At 39.0% G+C, this 18,080-nt stretch overlaps 1 protein-coding gene across 2 annotated transcripts in view; it reads left to right on the forward strand.

Moving 5' to 3' along the window:
* The first annotated feature begins 1,140 nt into the window (after positions 1-1,140).
* LOC105826996 (ADAMTS-like protein 1) overlaps positions 1,141-18,080 on the forward strand; it is a 198,865-nt gene continuing 181,925 nt past the window's right edge. Inside the window, exon 1 of one of the 2 annotated variants that reach the window (XM_012665018.1) lies at positions 1,141-1,355. In XM_012665018.1, coding sequence (XP_012520472.1) covers positions 1,293-1,355 — 63 coding nt within the window. In that variant the 5' untranslated portion in view covers positions 1,141-1,292. The remainder of the gene's footprint in view (positions 1,356-18,080) is intronic. The other variant, XM_012665019.1, reaches the window with a different exon arrangement.

Consider the following 18,080-nt stretch of genomic DNA (forward strand, 5'->3'; position numbering starts at 1 on the left):
ATAAAATCTTCCTCTGGTGGAGTCAAATCTTGCTTGCTGGTGGATTAAACAGTTTCAGAAGTTTCCTGACCTTCTTGCTGTTGCTGGCCCTGTCGTCATTTCACTGCTCATTAGCACTTCCTCCAGGGTTGGACCGGCCTGGAAGATCATCCTGTCCAACCCTCTTGCAATAGTGGACAGAAAAAAAGAGGTAAATTTCAGTTCAGCCTTTTCTGCATCGTAGGCGCTCGGATAAAGGATGTGGGTGAGGTGGGTGAGGTGTGCAGGAGGCTGAAACTGTTGGTTAAAAGAAGGTTTGGGGATTAACTGAGGATTTAATTCATCCTTTCTTTCCCTCCTGCTGCTAAAGCAGATAGTTGGGAGTTGGCAGTGTGTCAAAACCAGGCTGTTCCTCAACCCCAAATTTCAGCCCCACTCATCCTGGGCTCTTTGTTCAGGGCTTCTTTTTAAACTAGGGGATAAATTTCTAATCGTGCATTTAGAATTAGTAAACCTTGGATGTTTTAAATTGTCACTTTACAAAGAAGCAACTTGCTGTGCTTTTTTTTTCTTTCAAATTAAGTCCTTACTACACAAAATAACTTCTGTCACTGTTTAGGTTTAGTGAGGAACTTTTAAAAACTTATATAGTGTCCTTTTTCCAAGTCAAGAGGGACAGTAAAGAGGAACTTTATGGAGGAGAATAAAGCAGTTGTCCAGAATACGTTTAAAGGGCACATTAAGTCAGTTTTTGTCTATGGTTCTTTCCCTTTATGGCATATGTTATATATTGACAGGGATTAAGTTTCTCTCCTGAATGGAACAATACACAGTCACAGGGAGCTACTGTACTTTACAAAGCAACAGACATCAGGACACGCAAATGGCAAATAGAAATGTATCTCACAAAGAACTAACCAGGTTCGTCAGAGCACAGTAGTCTGCTTCATCTTTTGCAACTCTGCATCTTTTGCATTTCTCTTCTCGCTCTGCTGCTCTCTCGCCTTTCTTTTCCGTCCTTTTCCCCCTTTTTTGCTCACACTGTTACACTTTCTCTGTCCCCTGGCTTTGTTATTCAGCATGTCTGATTAGCAGGAGCCTGATTGGCTGGCTGCCTGCTCCGAGAGAGATTCCATTCAGCTTACCCCCCACCCATCCACCCACCCACCCCTCGGTCAGGAAATGTGAGCGGGGCTGATGGAAGCTGATAGGCAGGGCTGGAGTGTTAGCACCAGTACTGGATGTGACAGCAGGCAGAGGAGCACTTAGCAGCTTATTCAGTGTCCGATTCGGATTCCGGCAAGGATCCAAGCATGGAATGCTGCCGTCGGGCAACTCCTGGCACACCGCTCCTCTTTCTGGCTTTCCTGCTTCTGGTAAATGCCTTTTCGTTTCAATACATTGCTATTGCCATTGAGTCTGGGTGCTGTTGGGGTGTGTGTGTGTGTGTGTGTGTGTATCTTTATCTTAAAACTGCAGGTAAAATAATGTAACTGATTAAAAAAAGAAAACTCCTTCCAGAATTTTAACCCCAACTTCCCAAGCAAAATAAAAGTCTGCAAGACTTTCTGGACTTAGTTACAGCTATATAATAATACTGATACTGAGACATGAACTTTGGGATATACTGCATGGAGTTCGTGAGCTGAGGACGGTATAAATGGTGGTGTGTATACTTGGAATTTGGATAACAGACGTCCTGAAATCAAACTCACTGTGGTGTTCCTGGAATTTTTTGAAGGATAGGCTATGCGGGGCTTTCCCCTATTGCCTTTTATGAATTATTTTCCCTCTATGCACGTGTGCTACAGGTCCAGGTAAAAGGGGGAAAGAGAGCCTCTTTGCAGCCAACCCAGATTATAGCTCATAATTACTGCAAGTCATTTATGGATACAACTTAATACCAGTATTTATGAATTGAGGATTACAGTCTTTGATCTCAAATTTACTTTTGAAGAAGAAGGGAAGAAAATGATGACTTTTTGTGCGGCTGATTTCCACAGTCATAGTGATAAGATGCTCTACTCTTGAACATCAGTACACACTGCATTTTTGACTCAAAGTAAACGTTCCGTTGTGACTCATACTTGGTTTTATGGGCAGAAAATGAACATTTACTGTCCAAAAAAAATCTACACTCAAAATATTAATAGCAATGCACATTTTTTTAAAAAACCAGAGTGTTCTGGGCAGGCAGCTTAGTAAACCTCATCTGAAGGTTTGATTCCAAAATTTGCACACACTGATCCAAACAAACGTGATTGTAGCTCTCCTTGTCACATTTATGACATGCCAGAACTTCCTCAGAAGGTAACAAGACAAGAAGGGAACAAGGCAAAAATGCAATGAATGTATAGACTGCATTGGTTTGTTGATGGAGAAGGAATGTTTTGTTCTGATTAGATTCTGATGAATTTGGTCTGCGCTATAATTTTGAAGAAGGAAAGCAATCCATTTGGTACAAATTGAAAAACTCCAGGAAGATTCATCAGAGTAATGAGACAGTGATTAAATATTTTATACATTACTGCTTCTTAATGATTTGCATCATTGTGGCTAAGAAATTATAATGCTGCATTGCAAGCGTTACAAATATAGAAATCTATTTTTAATTTTTCATAGAAATTTAAGACAAACTAAATTTTAAGCATGAATGGACTTTGCATTTTAGTCGTTCTGAGGAATAGAAAAAACAGAATGTTTAAGTGTGCTTTATGACTTGCAGAGCACACAATTTATGAAAGGTGTCTCATTTTTTCCATAAGGGGTGTGTTACTTGTATACACCATTAGTTTGTATTGTCCTTCCTTCTTTGTGATTTTTTTAAAGTGTGTGCTATTTTCCCTTTAAATTGCATCACACAGCAAATTGCCATTACACATTACTTTTTTTGATATTTTCATATGGAAGTATGATCTCATTATACTTCAGTAAAACTTTCCTATTCGGGAATAGATTGTTTTGCTACTCGTTTGGTATATATATTATATCTCTCTTTGATAGCTTGAATATCCATATATGCATTTGAGCATATGATTAGACTTACGTGGGGAAAAAGTGCTTATTTCAGAAGGACTTAAAACATATTATGTTGAGATTATAATAATTGTATTATGAAGAAAATATGAACTCAAACCTAGGTTTGTCTTATGCCTGCATTTAAATGAATTGGGAATCTGAGAGTTATGCTACAAAAAAAGAACTGACTGGTGAGCGTCTACATACATCCCTGTGCACAGCAATAACAGCATTAGTGATAACTGTCATGTATTTTATAATACATCTGAATGTGCCAAACTCTAGGCTAGTTGTTTGAGAAGTATGACAATGAATCCTTAGGATAATCATGCAAATAAGGCATTTTTTAAAGCCATTTTACAGATAATGAAACAAACTTACATTTGAACCCAAAGGTCAAAAAATGGAGAGAACATAACTTGTTTGCTTTGCACTATGTTTGTAAATATTCAGCAATAACGGAAGAAGCAATGGTGTGGATTGGTCTGTACTCTCTGTTGAAGGTATTTAGGCCTTTTGCATTGCCTTGGAAATTAAAGATTTGTATGATATAATGGGCACTTCTTACACCTGCTCATTAACTGCCCCCTTTAGCTTTGTAGCCAAAATTAAATTATTGGCTTAAGAGAAAGTGACCTTTAGCCTGATCTGTAGTGGACTTAGAACTGGAAGTATGGCATCGTCAGTTCAGCCTTAAGGCCTGACAGAGAAATAGAACTGGGGGGCTTGTTTTTCCTATAATCCTTTTATATACTATAAGATTCCGTCTACTGCTGGAATTATTTTAAGCAATTTCTAGAGGTCTCTTTAACTTAATTGAAAAACGTCCTGTTTAGTGGTAATCCCCGTTTCTACTTCATCAAAGTAGCCTCCATGTCATTGACAGCTGAATCATCTGTGCATCTGTATCGTGACTTGGTTCTTGAGTGCGTACAAATATTGAATGTTGTTCAGCCTCAGTTTTGTCAAAATCTTTTCTCCTTGGAACATTATTCCTGAGAGAATGGGCTCCCTGTGTCTTTTGTGTCTATTTTAAGTCACCACCCATATTTTCATGCGCAGAGCATACATCATACACTTCTCTTGTACTCTGGCCATAAAAGGACAGTAGTCCCCATCAAGAGATTTCATCTTGATATTCAGGTCAAAATAAGCCACATAGCACCACTTTCCCAATCTTCCCATCCTGCTCCCCTTTTAAATTCCCCCTCCTTTGTCCCAATTGTTTAGCTCAAAAGGAATGTGGCAAAAACCATGACCGGCCATTGACATATGTGTCCATCTACACTTGAAGTCAAATCAGTCCTTGTCAGAAAGGCATTTAATCAAATTTGCATTTGTTTTTTCTTTCTTTTAAGTGGTTTTAAGCTCTTTTGCCTGCTATTGTGAGAGTTGCAAGAGTAACACTAGGAATTATAATAAAGTACATGTGTTATTCTGCTGAATTTCTTTTTCTTCTCTGCACTAATTTATACATGGCAACTAGTCAAACACAATAGCCTATTCCCTTCAGTCCCTCTGGCACTGTTTTCCACTATTATCTAAGTGGATCTATCTTGGATGGGGAGAAGCACCATTAGCTTGTGGAATGAATGTTAAATCCCCTATTTATAGCAGACTGTGGCCTGTTCCAGCAGTGTGTGTGTGTGTGAGTGTGTCCACGTGCATGCACAAGCACCTTTCTCTCAGTGTTCACTCTGCATCTATTTCTTATTCTCATACCTAGAGTGTCTTTAAATCAAGCTTAAGGACTTTTCATATAAATCTGCAGAACGTAGTGAAGTAGTTATTTAAAAATTATTTGCTTCGTGTTTTTGTGACATTTCTTATCCAGACGTGGTCAACTACATTTTTGTTTTCTCGGGCTCCTATTTGTAGGGTTTCAGTCTGTTCGGGACCATTTTCTGGCCCGCATCATTATTTTCATGTGCACCAGCTCTATTACTTCACATAAGTTGAGGGAAGAATGTCCAATAGTGGTCACTAGTGAACTACGGAAGAATCCTGTTACACCAGGCAAGTTTTGCCTTGGGATATTATATGAACACTGAAGACTTCTGAGAGAATGAATAAATGAATATATATGTGTGTGTGTGTATTTGTACATTTCTATGAGTGTTAAAACATGTCGATATCCCTTTGCTATTATGTACGAATAAAGTGGAAAGCAGTCTTCTAGCACTCCATGGGCTAGGCTATTACTCAAATTTAGGAGCTGCACAGAGTTCCCTCTTATATCCTAGTAACAAAATTAAAGTCAACTGTACAATTTTTATCAGTAAGGTGTAGTTAACCCCTGTACCAGTTACTCATTTGTTTTCATCTCAGTTTATTTGGGTACATTTTACACAGAAAATATGTTAGGATGAGACAGTCGGTATTTTGGTTATCCCTTTTCCTATGGCTTAATCAAAGTATAATTTTAAACTCTTCCAGGAAAAATACAGCATTCTATGAATTTCTGCATTTCCTGCAGCACCTAGTAGAGTGCCTTGTACATTCAGGCAACATAACTAAGTGCGAACGGAATTAAGAGAGAGAAGAACTTACAGAGACTATCAAATTGTTCTCTAATTCTTTACATTTTTGATGTTTCCTAACTTCATATATATATAGTCCAGTGTCTTTGGTCGAGTGACAGCTCTACTTTTAATTTGTGTATCTTTCAGTTTCCAGGACTGACACGTTCTCAGGTCCATTCTTCCCTTCCCTCAGTAAGCATATTCTACTATTTCTGTGGTCTCATGAGTAGAATGACCTAGAAGTGACCTCTTCATAGCATGGGGACCAGAGTCTTTTCTTGAGTGAGAGCATTCCTTGAATCACCATGAATAACCTACCAGTTAAGTATGTTGAGATAATCACAGGAAAATGTGTCCTAAATCAAGTTTTATAGTTTTGTCGTTGTTACTAATTTTCTTCTTTTAGAGAGCTGGCTTCAAACTTTGTGTTTTCAACAGAATGAGACAAGTGCATGTCATTTTCTGTCTACATCATAAAAACCATACCATGTGGTTGAATTTTGGCTTGATTGGCAGTACTGGTTCATGAGCGGCTTAGGACTGGCATACCAGAGGTGATGTAAGTCCTAAAGGATCCTAATTGAAATAGGCCAGCACAGCTGTGTGGGGAGCCTGCCTGCTCACTGGGGTAAGCTGTTGCTATCAACCCCTTCTTTCCATGAGCTCAAAAATAAATGACTAAATCTCCCCAATTCCCGAACTTCAAGATTAAAACCTACATTGAATAAAGCTTAACTGTTCTGTTTCCCCTCCCAGGGACTTTGCTAACTGGAGCACCCAGCACGGAGGGCAGTTAGTTAGTTAAAAGTGTTCTGGCCATGTCAAGAAAATGCTCTAGCGGCTGTGGTCTGCAGCCAACAGTGACCTCTGGCTTTTCATTTATTGGATATCCCAAGAAGCTCAGTATTTATAAATCTGTTTGAATGTTTTCCTATATTCACAAATGTTTTCTATTTTGGTCATAGAAATATATTTTATCTCAATAACTAATTGTAACCTCTATTAGAAGAAATATCATAATTTCTGGGTTCAAATATCCCTACCCCAAATTCCACCAATGTATAGTCAGAGTTTAGTAATTGCTTGTCAGAAGGCAGAAAGAAGTAATTGTAATCTCTAATCTGTTTTTCAGTGTAGTTTTTTTATAGTTCATGTGCTCCTTGCATTTGTCTCCACGATTGTACTTCTTGTCATTCCCTTACGTTTCCCTCTGCCCCACAAAGCTGTGGCCGGTGGCAACAGAGGAGTGACTTGTTCCTCTTGCCTCTGTCGGAATGCCTGGTAATTAGATCTCAGTAAATGTTGTTGAATGAATGGATAAATAAGGATGACTTCTCAAGAAAAGATGAAAAGAGGGTAAAGTACAAGGAGAAAGGGAAAATGTGAGCAGTCGTTTTACATGTGAAACATTCCATTATTTCTGGTTTTGGTAAGACCAAGTCAACAATCCTAATAAATTCATAAGAGAAGACATATATTTCGGGTTCTCTATATCTCTCTGAAACATACACAGCCATACGGTGAACAACAATTGAACAATGATCCCTTTTGCTATTGTTAATTAGAATGAATCATTTTGCATGTTTCATATAATTTTTATCCATTTAGTTCTCAAGTATTTTGCCCTTTATAAAACTTGTCCTCAGGAACAAAATGATACTTACATTAGCCACAGTTTTATAAAATTAAAAGTACTCATAAACTCTCATGTTGACAGAGACAATGCTATGGGTTCATCAAAACCTATTTCCTCTTACTACTGGGCACAAAGATAAACTATCTTTCCCAGCCTTCCCTGTGATTGGATGGTGCTACGTGATTGAGTTCTCATCGAAGAAATATGGCTAGGAGTGGCATATGGCACTTCTAGGCATGACCTCCCACCCCAGGTTATCTTCCAAGCATCAAGCACATTCTCTCTACCTACCTGCTGGATGCAGAGAATCCGGGAGAAAATTTCAGGACTCTAAGGAATGGCAAAGCCACCACAAGGAAGGCCTAGGTCCATGAATGTCTACCTAGAGCACAGCCCCCCACCACCACTCTCACAGACTTACACTGTGAACATTCATTTAACCATGAGCAAGAAATAAACCTTTCTTGTGTAAAAACGATGAAATTTGGGAATGGTGGTGTTTGTTATATGGAAAACCTTTTTAAATAACATATGCTTCAAATTTAGGTGCTACGCATATCAGTACTTACTCATAAGTAAGTACTAATACCACTTTCCATTTATTATATGGGGAAAGAGAAATAACAGGATGCCACATCATCCTAATGGTGGTTTTATCTTTGTGGTTTGCAATTTACTGCATACCTAGAATGTGCTAAGTAGTTGAGGGTATGTGTCAGTGCTGCAGGAAAAATGAGGAAATGGGTCCATTTTTCGAACAGAATCCAAGAGTGACTGGAGAAGTGGTAAGAAATGAGGAAAGAAACCAAAAGAGGAAGGGCTGTAATAAGACAGCTGGAATCTCCTGGGGCAGATCAGGACCAAACAACCAGGCCAAGGACACAGAGCCACACAGATCCAAGGGGGAAAATAAAGACAACAGAAAAAGAAACTGAGAAGCAGAAAGCAAGGTACAACACTGAAGCTTCTCCAAAGACAGAATGTCAGAAAATCAAAGAGTAAACAATTGAGAGAGGGGAGCAGACACCCAAAGGCAATAAAACAAATGTTTCACACAGCAGCATGTAAAGTAAAACCCACTTCTTGAGTACACTGAGTCTCAAACAATCTTTGACACGTTTTTCTTGGAGGTGTCCAAGTGCCATGAAAGAACACTGGTTTTAGGGCCGAACCACCTGGGCTGCAACACTGTTTCCAGCTCCACGACCATGGCCAGTCACATAACTCTCCTGATCTGTCTGCTCATCCAGCACTCTTGTACATCCCACCTAACTCTTCAGGATGCTGTCAGAGGCAAAGGTACCATCCGATGTTGAAGTGCTTTGTAAACCCCAAAGTACTACAACAGTTCAAGTCATTACTTTCCTTCATGTGTGAATCATTTATCTAGCACCAACTGTCTACCCAACACAGAGCCAGGCTACCATGGCGATAAATAAAGGCTCCACGGAAGATAAAGACAGAAGTCCCTGCAATGAGGAGCTTGGTAGGTTGTTGGACGTATTGTCATTAATTTTTAAAATTTTTCAAAAGATAACTCTCCTGTAGGCAACAGGTGTATGGTGGACATTATTATTTTCAACTGTCCCGTAAGCCGGTTCACTTGTAAATAACCCTTCTGCACCTGCTTAGATGCTATTTGTTTAACCCTCTTATCCATAGGTAAAGGTAAATTATGGCTTGCCACAGATTATGAATGTGCTATTTTCATGAATATTATCGGTCACTATTTGACTTCAAACATTAAAAATTATTTTTACCATTTCTATAGTTCAGAATATCAATTTGTGCAACAGAGCACAATTAAGAATTAAGATTAATTCTTTAGGGAAAAACTATTCTCAAAGCAAATTGTTATCATTGTGAGAATTACAATGTGTGACAAATATTTAGAGAGTTTTCATCAGCCCCACTATCGCTGGGGAATCATGCTACCAGAGTACAATCTTACATAGATTTTCACTCCATCGTGCTTATTTTTCAACAACCACTATCCATGCCAAAAACACACACACACACACACACACATATTCCACTCTGAATTATATTTCTGTAAGTGCAATTACTATACTAGGTTGCTTCTCCCATCTTCATTAGATTTTACCTAAAGTTATAATTAAAGTAAATTAATTACAATAAAACCAAAATGACCTTGTGTATCAAAAGGCGGATAGTTGAAAGAAAGCAAATGGCAGAAAAATCACGTGTGTGAGCATATGCCATTTATAATACAAAAGATTTATTCCACTTCTGAGGCAAGAAATTGCAGGACTCTAATAGTTTCACCACCTGTGAATTATTTGGGTATACCACATAAGCGGGTTCTTTCTTCTATTTGTTTAAAGAAATAAGTGGTATGTTTGCCAATTCTACACTACATTAATTTTCACGGAGTTTCCATTTTCATCTTCATTGCTTTTTCAGATTTTTTTCCAAAGCTTCTGCCATTCTCTAACTAAAGCTTTGGGTATTTTCCCCTTCAATTTTTGTCCAGGGACTTTCTCTAAGTCAATTCAGCCTGTTGGCATAAATGTTGGGATGAAGGAGTGTGATAACCTAAGACATCCTAACATAAATTCCAACAGCACTAAAGAAATGAGACAGGAAATTGTGAGCAACCTATAATAAATTCAAACTGTCCAATAAAATAAATATACCTCACTTTGTTCCCATAGTAAGGTATGGTAGGGTGTCCGATTTCTCAGCCTACTTTGCCGGCTGTAATCTCAGTCACCATTTGAAGTCTGTAAGGGTATTGTTAGAATATTGTACTTCATCAATAGAACCAGAAATGAAAAAGGGTAATGGAAACAATAAGAACTCCTACTGTTTAGGTGCTGAAGTGAGATTTGGAGGGAAAGGTTTTAGAAATAGCCTGTTCTTTCATTCTAGTTGTTATAACCATTTGTCATTGAGACCTAATACAATTTATCTGATGTTCCATGCACTTTTCCATCTGGGGCTTGCAACTTGTCTGAGATAACAAACATGCTTTGAAATTACTGTTATGGAGTTAGTTTAATTGGCATTTAAATTTCCAGGTCATAGATTCATAGTATTTTAGAATTAAAAGGAATCTTTGAGGTATGTAGAATATGACCTTGATTAGGATCTCTTTGAAGGCAGGAGTTTGGTTTATTCCGTCTCCAATGTCTTTGTATCCCTAGCATCAGGCAAAGAGTTTCATACACACAAAGCACTCAAGGTAAGTTTGTTATTTAATAAATACATTAGTTGCCTATTCCAGCCCTTTCATTTTGCAGATAATCAAATTCAAAATATAAATGTCTGCAAAGAGATTTGAATCCTATTTGTCAAGAACATTCCAGGATCAGATCCTGGAATCTGGGTCTCTTTCTTTTGAGTCCATTCTCCTTCTGTTGAGTTCATTCCCTTTCTGTTATACTGTGTGGCCCCTAAAGACTTTTAAAGAACAACCATCAAGCTCGTGTGAGTAGAAAGGGATTGAAATGTTGAAATGTCACATGCAGAAGGAATGAAGGAACCAATGAAATTTCTGGAAAATAATCTTGAGTTAGAATTTAAGGATCATTGTTGGTTTATAAATGTCAGGATGACCAGGCAAGAACAGGGGACTAAAATCTGCAAAGCTTGTCTCTTTCCCTAGACCTGTGTCAGATCAATGAGCTTCATTTCTCTTGCTTCCAAAGCCATGAAAAATTTGAATAATTTGGTTATGTAGATATAAAAATAACTTTATATGGGATCTTGCACATAGTAGGACCTCAAAAAGTGTTAGCTTCCTTCTCCCGCAGTGCAAAATGGCGCCTTCATTGAGAGTGCGCTGTCTATCGGGCACTGTGCTAGTAGTGGGTATTACTGTGCTGAACAAAATAGACTTGTCCTAAAGATGGGTCTTTCGACATACACTACCAGAAGGATTTGGGACAGGGCTGGGGAAGACAGGAATTAATTGGCTGGTACTTTCCATTGGTTTTAAGTTGCTGTCATGATACTATTTTCTTTAAATTGTATATTTAACTATTGCTGATGTAAGGGAGTCTCTGCCTAAAGAAATAGACACATTAATTCATTATTTATACTGATTCGAGAAAGAATGTGTTAGAAAAACTCTAAATCTCTAAAGATTTATATTTAAGGTCATTTCTTTTCGTTATGCCTTTTTTTCCCTGAAATCCTCTTTTTTAGTAATACTGAAACCTAAGCTTAATGAGTATATTACTTTGTCTCTGTGTTTATTTGATACGTAAACACCTGTCTTTTCCATCTAGAGCTATGCTTTAGTGGTGAAACCTTTAAACCAGCCACTCATTCGAGTGACTAAAAGGCCAGTCAGCTGCGGGTAGAATGCTAATGACAATAGGTTTTCCCTCAAAAGGTTTGCTAACTTCAGTCTGGTGGTGCTGGGACTCTAATGAGTGGGAATGTTTTGGTTACAGGCTCTAGAATCTTGATTTTAAGAAACCTATGCCCACTTTACAGTTCTAGATAATTTAGAGAAGTGATTCCCAGACTTGGATTTCATAGACTATTAAAATTTCAAAAACAAATAAGGATTGGTGTGCAGGTAGAGGTCTGGAAAACAAAGTTTCTAATTTTTTATTTTGTTAACTAAGGACATTTAATAAAACAAACTTCTACAACCATAGTTTCATAAATGAAATAACATCCATTAGTACTAAAGAGAGTACTTACTTTGACATAAGAAACAATTTGTATTAAATTATCTAATTCTCTTAAGAACCCTATGGATGGAGTAGTTACAATTCCCCAGTTTACAGATGGGGAAACTGAGGCACAGAGAGGTTATATAACACATCTAAGGTCACTCAGCCAGTAGCGGCAGAATACAAATTTGAACCCAGGCAGAGTTCATTCGTGTCCTAACTCCCTCATTTTCTTTCATTGGTGCAAGAAATTAAAGGTCATTGGAAAAGCCAAAAGTTCCAGGTTTGTAATTTCAGATGAAAATAAAAAAAAACTAAACACATTTAGCTTTATGGAAAACTAACCAATGTCCTTATTTTTCTCTTTATGCATCAATAAAAACTTTGTCAGGGACTGGCCTGCTCTATGCCAGTCACCTTCCTTGAGACAAAAAGAAGAACAAGACATAGTCACACACCCCCAGGAAGCTCACAAACACCAAACAAAGTTTTAAAAAGATAACACAGACTGAGGCTGAGCAGAGTCGCACAAAGACAGAAACAGAGAACAGGAAGGATGCTGGCATTCATCGTGTGCAGCGTGCCAGGCTCTGTCCTAGGCAGAGAACAACTCAATCAAAAGTTCACTAGGCAGATAAGAGACAAGGGGGCAGTCCAGGCAGAGGGACCTGCATGGACAAAGGCCCAGAGGAAGAAAAGGGAAGGTGAGTTCAAGGAACAGTGAGTAAATCCTTACAACTGGGGCACAGCCAGCTCATGCAGGGGCCTTGCAGGCCACATCCAGGACCCAAGTTTTTGTTCTAGAAAGACAAAAACTGTTGGCCATATGCCGTGCAGAGGCCTGGAGAAAGGAGGCTGCAAGGTATAAGATTATGGCACCTGTCATGGTCGGAAGCCACAGAGGCAGTCACAGCAGCAGCAATGATGAAAACGAGGGCAGAGCTCTAAGGCCACATTGTTATTGGTAAGAAAAAACCTCCTGTGGGCTCCGTCTGCCCTACAGCTTGAGGCTCCAAGGCTCTTAAAGCACCAGCTGTGTGCCAGGGCTCTTTAGGTCCCGCTGCTTTGCACAGAGCCCAGAACCCAGAGCCTAGAACCGAGTAGGTGCGCAATCCGTGCTTGCTGAATGATGGTGTGAAAGGGTGAATGATTGTATTCAAGGCTTCCCTGTTAAAATTTTTGACCTACAGTCAGGGGTTATTTTTTCCAAATTATGGAAGGCCTTTGGGAGCAACAAATGTATCAGTATCCTAAAAAGTTAAGAACTTTCTGTCACTTAGCAAAGTTTGAATTCAGGCCCAGCCTTTCTGAAGAGAACGCCAAAACATTATGACTTAACCCTTTATTCATTCTCAGTGAACCTTTCAAAATGAAGAGGCTATTTCAAAAGGGCAGTCATGTGTTTTTTGAAAGCTTTATGATGGTCAAGTAACACAAAGCCCATAACATGGACTCATTTTTGTACCTTCAAGTGATTATTGTAGTTTGAGGCTATGGTATTTTTGCCACGTGTAGTCATTTATCTGTTTTCTCACCCAACAGTGCCCTATTCAACTCTTCAGATTCATGTCACAATTATGAATCTTTCCATGGGACGCCAGCAAATATCTTTGCCCTCATTCTTGCAGCTTTCAGCATTACTCAGTATGGGCTCCATATGTGGGGTTTTCTTTGAAAGAAGCTGAAACTCCAGTAAAAGACGTAGCATTGACAGTCTAAATTTATCTGCCCAAGTTAAATACTAATTGTGGTCTTCAGAAAATAATCAAGTCATATCTGAAATTCCTAAATCCATCATTTTATACTAAAAACATAATTTGACTAAAAAGATAACTCACAAGTCCTATTAAAGTGTGAGTTAAATGTCACATAAATTTTTTATGTTTGTTTCTTTATAAATCCGATTGCTAAAGCATCAGATTTTTAATCAGGCGTTGGAATCCTACGTGTATGTAATTTCTTCTCCTAATTATAAACGAATAGTCTGTAATGTGCACATAGCTGTTTACACAGCATTAGTACAAAATTGATTATAGGTTGGTGTCACCTCTTAAAGTAGATTTGCTTTGGAACAGTATCAATGGGTATTTATGTTTTAAATCAGATAGTCCTTCTGACTTTTGTTTAGACATCTGCCACTTTTACTTTCCTTCCTTCTTCCCTGAAATTGACTGAAAAACAGCATTAAAAACCTCTTCAGACTTAGCAAAAGGGAAATAAAAATGTGAATTTCAGTCTCCCCCTCGTGCCAAGTACTGTGCTATTTGTTTATATATGTTATGTCAGATAAGCCTGGCCACAACCCATTTTACAGATCAGAAAACTGAATACTAAAACCTAAAAGGTGATACGAATTTCTCAATTTTTCATATATATGAGTTCAGTTCTTATAGCAAACAAATCACATTAAAATATGCAGGACAGATTATTTTCCATGTTGTTTGAACTATGTTTTTGGCCTTTGTTAGCAAGAGCCTCCCCAACGTGCTGAGTGATTTCCACAGTTTCAGAACCAAGTTCATTAGAGTTCACAGCTTGTACCGTATTTCATCGATTCTAAGATACACATTTTTTTTTTCTGATTTTAGAAACTCAAATGCATCTCAAATGCAGATCATAGTTTAGGGAGTGGCATTTTTAAAAAATTCATAATAGTACATAAAATAATAAAGTGACTTCAATCTATGGGATCTTGGATTCAATGCAATACTGTATCAGGGTCATTCCAATATCTAACTGATGCGAGCAAAGCTAGGCTCAAGATTCCAGAGCAGAAATATGATTATGGAATCTCCCATTCACCAGCCTCTGATGCAGATGGTTCCTGCCTTTGTTTGCTAATCTCCCCTGACCTGAAGTACTGGAGAGAGTTTGTACATTGATCTCACCTTGGCTCTGTTCTGTCCCCTCCCAAGTTCAAAGCCCCCTGCGTAGGACTTCCTCTCTTCTTCCTCTATGTGTGCCTCAGTGTTCTTATCTGTAAGCAAGTGTAATATACTGCAGTTGTTCCCAATGTTTGGTCACTATCACAATCAGCTGGGCACTTGTCAAAACTATGAAGACCCAGGCCCTCCTACTTCAAGGGGCGAGCCTAGGCCTCTGTGTGTTTTATTAGCACTCCAGGGGATTCTGATAATACGGCAAAGTTTGAGAACCACAGGAGTAGCAGGTAAGAGCCAGATTGCCTGGTTTCAAATCCCATCTTCACTAGTATAGACTTTCTACTATTGTCTGTGCCCCAGTTTTCTTGTCTATAAAACAGGGATCGACTGTAGCATCTACCTCCAAAAGTCATTGTAAAGTTTAATAAAATGATTCATGCAACATACTTAGCACCATACCTCACACGCATAGCAAGTGCCCAATAAACATTAACAATTATTATAATATTACTCCCTCCCTACAAGGCCCAAATTCCCAGAAACCAATCTCTTTATCTTTTCCTGGATCAAAGGCAACTGAGAGTTTTGCCTAATAACTGTGGTATCCCATGCAATCTTAAAGAAAGGGACTAAGAAAAAAAACTAAGATTGCTTTTTAATTTTGGAAAGGAGGGATCTGGAGCCCATTGAAGCCAGGCAGTGTAAGACAGAATAAACATAAATGTTGTCTCAAGCAAATCACCCTGTGAATTCACTCAAAAATGCTTGTCCAATTCAGGGTTCTCAGCCTTCCTCTGCATCAAAATCACCTTAGGAACATTGAACACAATGTCTGTGTAACCAACAGCTTCCCTCCCCCAAGAGATTCAGATACAATTGGTCTGGGGAGGGGCCCAGACATTGACAATTTTTCTTAAGTTCCCAGGTAATTTGAATGTACAGCCAGAATTGATAACCACTTATCTTACTGAATATTAAAAATGTCCTAAAAACCTCTCACCTCTTAGGGGATTATCTTTGAAGATGCTTTATAAACCCCCCCAAAATAAGAAACTTAGGAGCCCCTTTTCCCTAAAATAGGGATAATATCCTGATTCCAATAACTTATATAGTTGATATGAATGCACTTTATAAATTGTAAATATGTGTGTATGTGAGAGAGAATGATTATGATGCATGATATGAAGGTGCTTATCCTATCCTGTTACATGGCATGCACAAATAGATTCCAAAATCTTCCAGTTAATAAGATGTAGTAGAATCAGAAGTAGAGTCTATCATCCATTTAAATGTATAAGCATTTTATTCAAAAATAAGAACCATGAATGTATTAAGTCATTTTGTACAAGATGGAAATTAGAAACTCCCTGAGCCCAATCTGTGAGTATTCAGACTTCTGCATATATTATTCATCTCATCTTCTATTTTCTTTATTTTTCTTTTTCTGGATGTCCACGGTGCCAGAGTATTTGGTCGTATTTCCCACTGTTCTCCTCAGACACCTAAGTTTAACTCCTGACTGGATGACTTACTCTTATCCACCCGTATCCCACTTACTTAATTAGACATAAAGAGATTCTAAATTCCTCCTATCTGTTGGGGAAACGATTGTAAGCTGGATTTCTCTCATCCTTTTGACAGCAACTCTTCCTTTCCCCCTTTTTTCTAAAATGCCCATAAACGTTTAGTACCTCATAGGTGTACTATGAGGATCAAATGAATATGTGTAAGTACTTTAAAACCTGTAAAGCCCCAATCCTCCCGTGCCCTGTTCAGAAGCCTTCACTGGCTGCAGCTGTCATTCTTCTCAAGGACAAGTCCCTCAGCCGGGCCTCGGGGCCCTGTCCCAGATCAGCACCCCAGCCTTGCGTTCAGCTGTTCTGCCGCCTGTGTCCTGGCACACTGAGAGCCGTGCTACACAGGAACTGCCCTGCCAGGGCTGGAAGCAGCTAGGACAGCAAGTGTGTGTCAAATAGATTATGGTGGCAAGAAGAGTCCGGATTAGGGCACTGGCAGATGGAATGGAAAAGAGAGAACGGAAAGGAGCTACCCTGCCGAAGTAGACTAGGCAGTCCAGGCAACTGATGGATGGAGTGGGGCGAGGAGGAGGACAGAGGCAGCTGGAGAAAAGAGAAATGATTTATAGTGATGTCTATCACTGTGTTGGGGGAAGGACTGCTCAAACATTGGGGTCCCAAATATTGAGATTGGTTTTAGACATGTTGCGTGTAAAGTACTAACAAGGCATTCAGGTGAGTGGAAATAGAAGCCTGGAGATTGGAAAAGATATAGATTTATAAATCACCTACAAAGGGAAGACAGTTGAAGCTACGGAAAGTGGGTGAGAGCAACAGGAGCCCAAGGAAAGGACGTCAGGATGGCGGCAGTTGCCGGTCAGAGTGAGTAAGGAAGGCGGCGGAGGGACAGGCAAGGACTGGTTGCCAGAGAAGCCAGGGGAACATATTCCACAGCAAGATGCGAGGGAGCGTCACAGGATGTGGTGAGTTACAGGGTGCTGAGGAATTTCAGAGGAGCCGGGTCAGTCAAGTGGTGGGCAGAAGCCAGATTGCAAAGTGTTAAGGAATTTGGGGGCATTGAGGAAGTGGGTGCGGGGGACGTGGATTAGCCCCTTCAAGAGGTTTAGAAGTGAAAGGAAGGGAAGCAGGAGACAGTTTAACCCTCCCTGGGAACTGACAAAGTGGAAAGGAAAGGTAGGAAAGCACAAAGCGGAGCTATGAGATAAAAGTGAGCTTGGTTTTAATAAAAAGAGGAGAAAGTGCTTTCGTCCTAATAGCTCAAAGAATGCTGATAGCAGCCGTGTGTGAAATTGATTTCTGAGGCCCAGCACCAGAGACAGAGAGGCTGTGAGGGGAATGGGGTAGGAAGCCATGATTTAGCACCTTCGCTTTCTCTGCTTATTACAAAACAGGCTTTAAAAAAGACGCCTGTGGTGTGCCTCGGCAATCTTGATATTGTCTGTGACCAAGACCCGTTTTAATATATTCCTGAGGCATTTTAGTGATTATAACACTACTTCAGACATTAATCTGTTAACTTTTCACATTGCTAAGCATGTTAATGCAGCGCATATAAATGGAATTCCTCCATTAAGTAATGTTGAATGATGCTGGAGAAAAAAGAACTCTTTTTGCTAAAAACAAAAACACACTTGCACACTGAAAGCAGAAATTAAGCTTTGTAAATTCTCAAAGTATTTGCTTCTACTTCGCAAGCACTGAGTCACAAGAGTCACAAAAATCACATTATGTTTCATATGCTAATAAATATTTAATAAATGGTTTTGCTAATGGCTCCTTGACATTGTCATTTAATTTACAAATAAATAGAAGATGGTGTTATTTCCCACATATGTAATACTGAATGATATTTTTCA

Source organism: Propithecus coquereli, unplaced genomic scaffold, assembly GCF_000956105.1.
Source record: "Propithecus coquereli isolate 6110/MARCELLA unplaced genomic scaffold, Pcoq_1.0 Scaffold95, whole genome shotgun sequence".
In the NCBI taxonomy this organism is placed as follows: domain Eukaryota; kingdom Metazoa; phylum Chordata; class Mammalia; order Primates; family Indriidae; genus Propithecus; species Propithecus coquereli.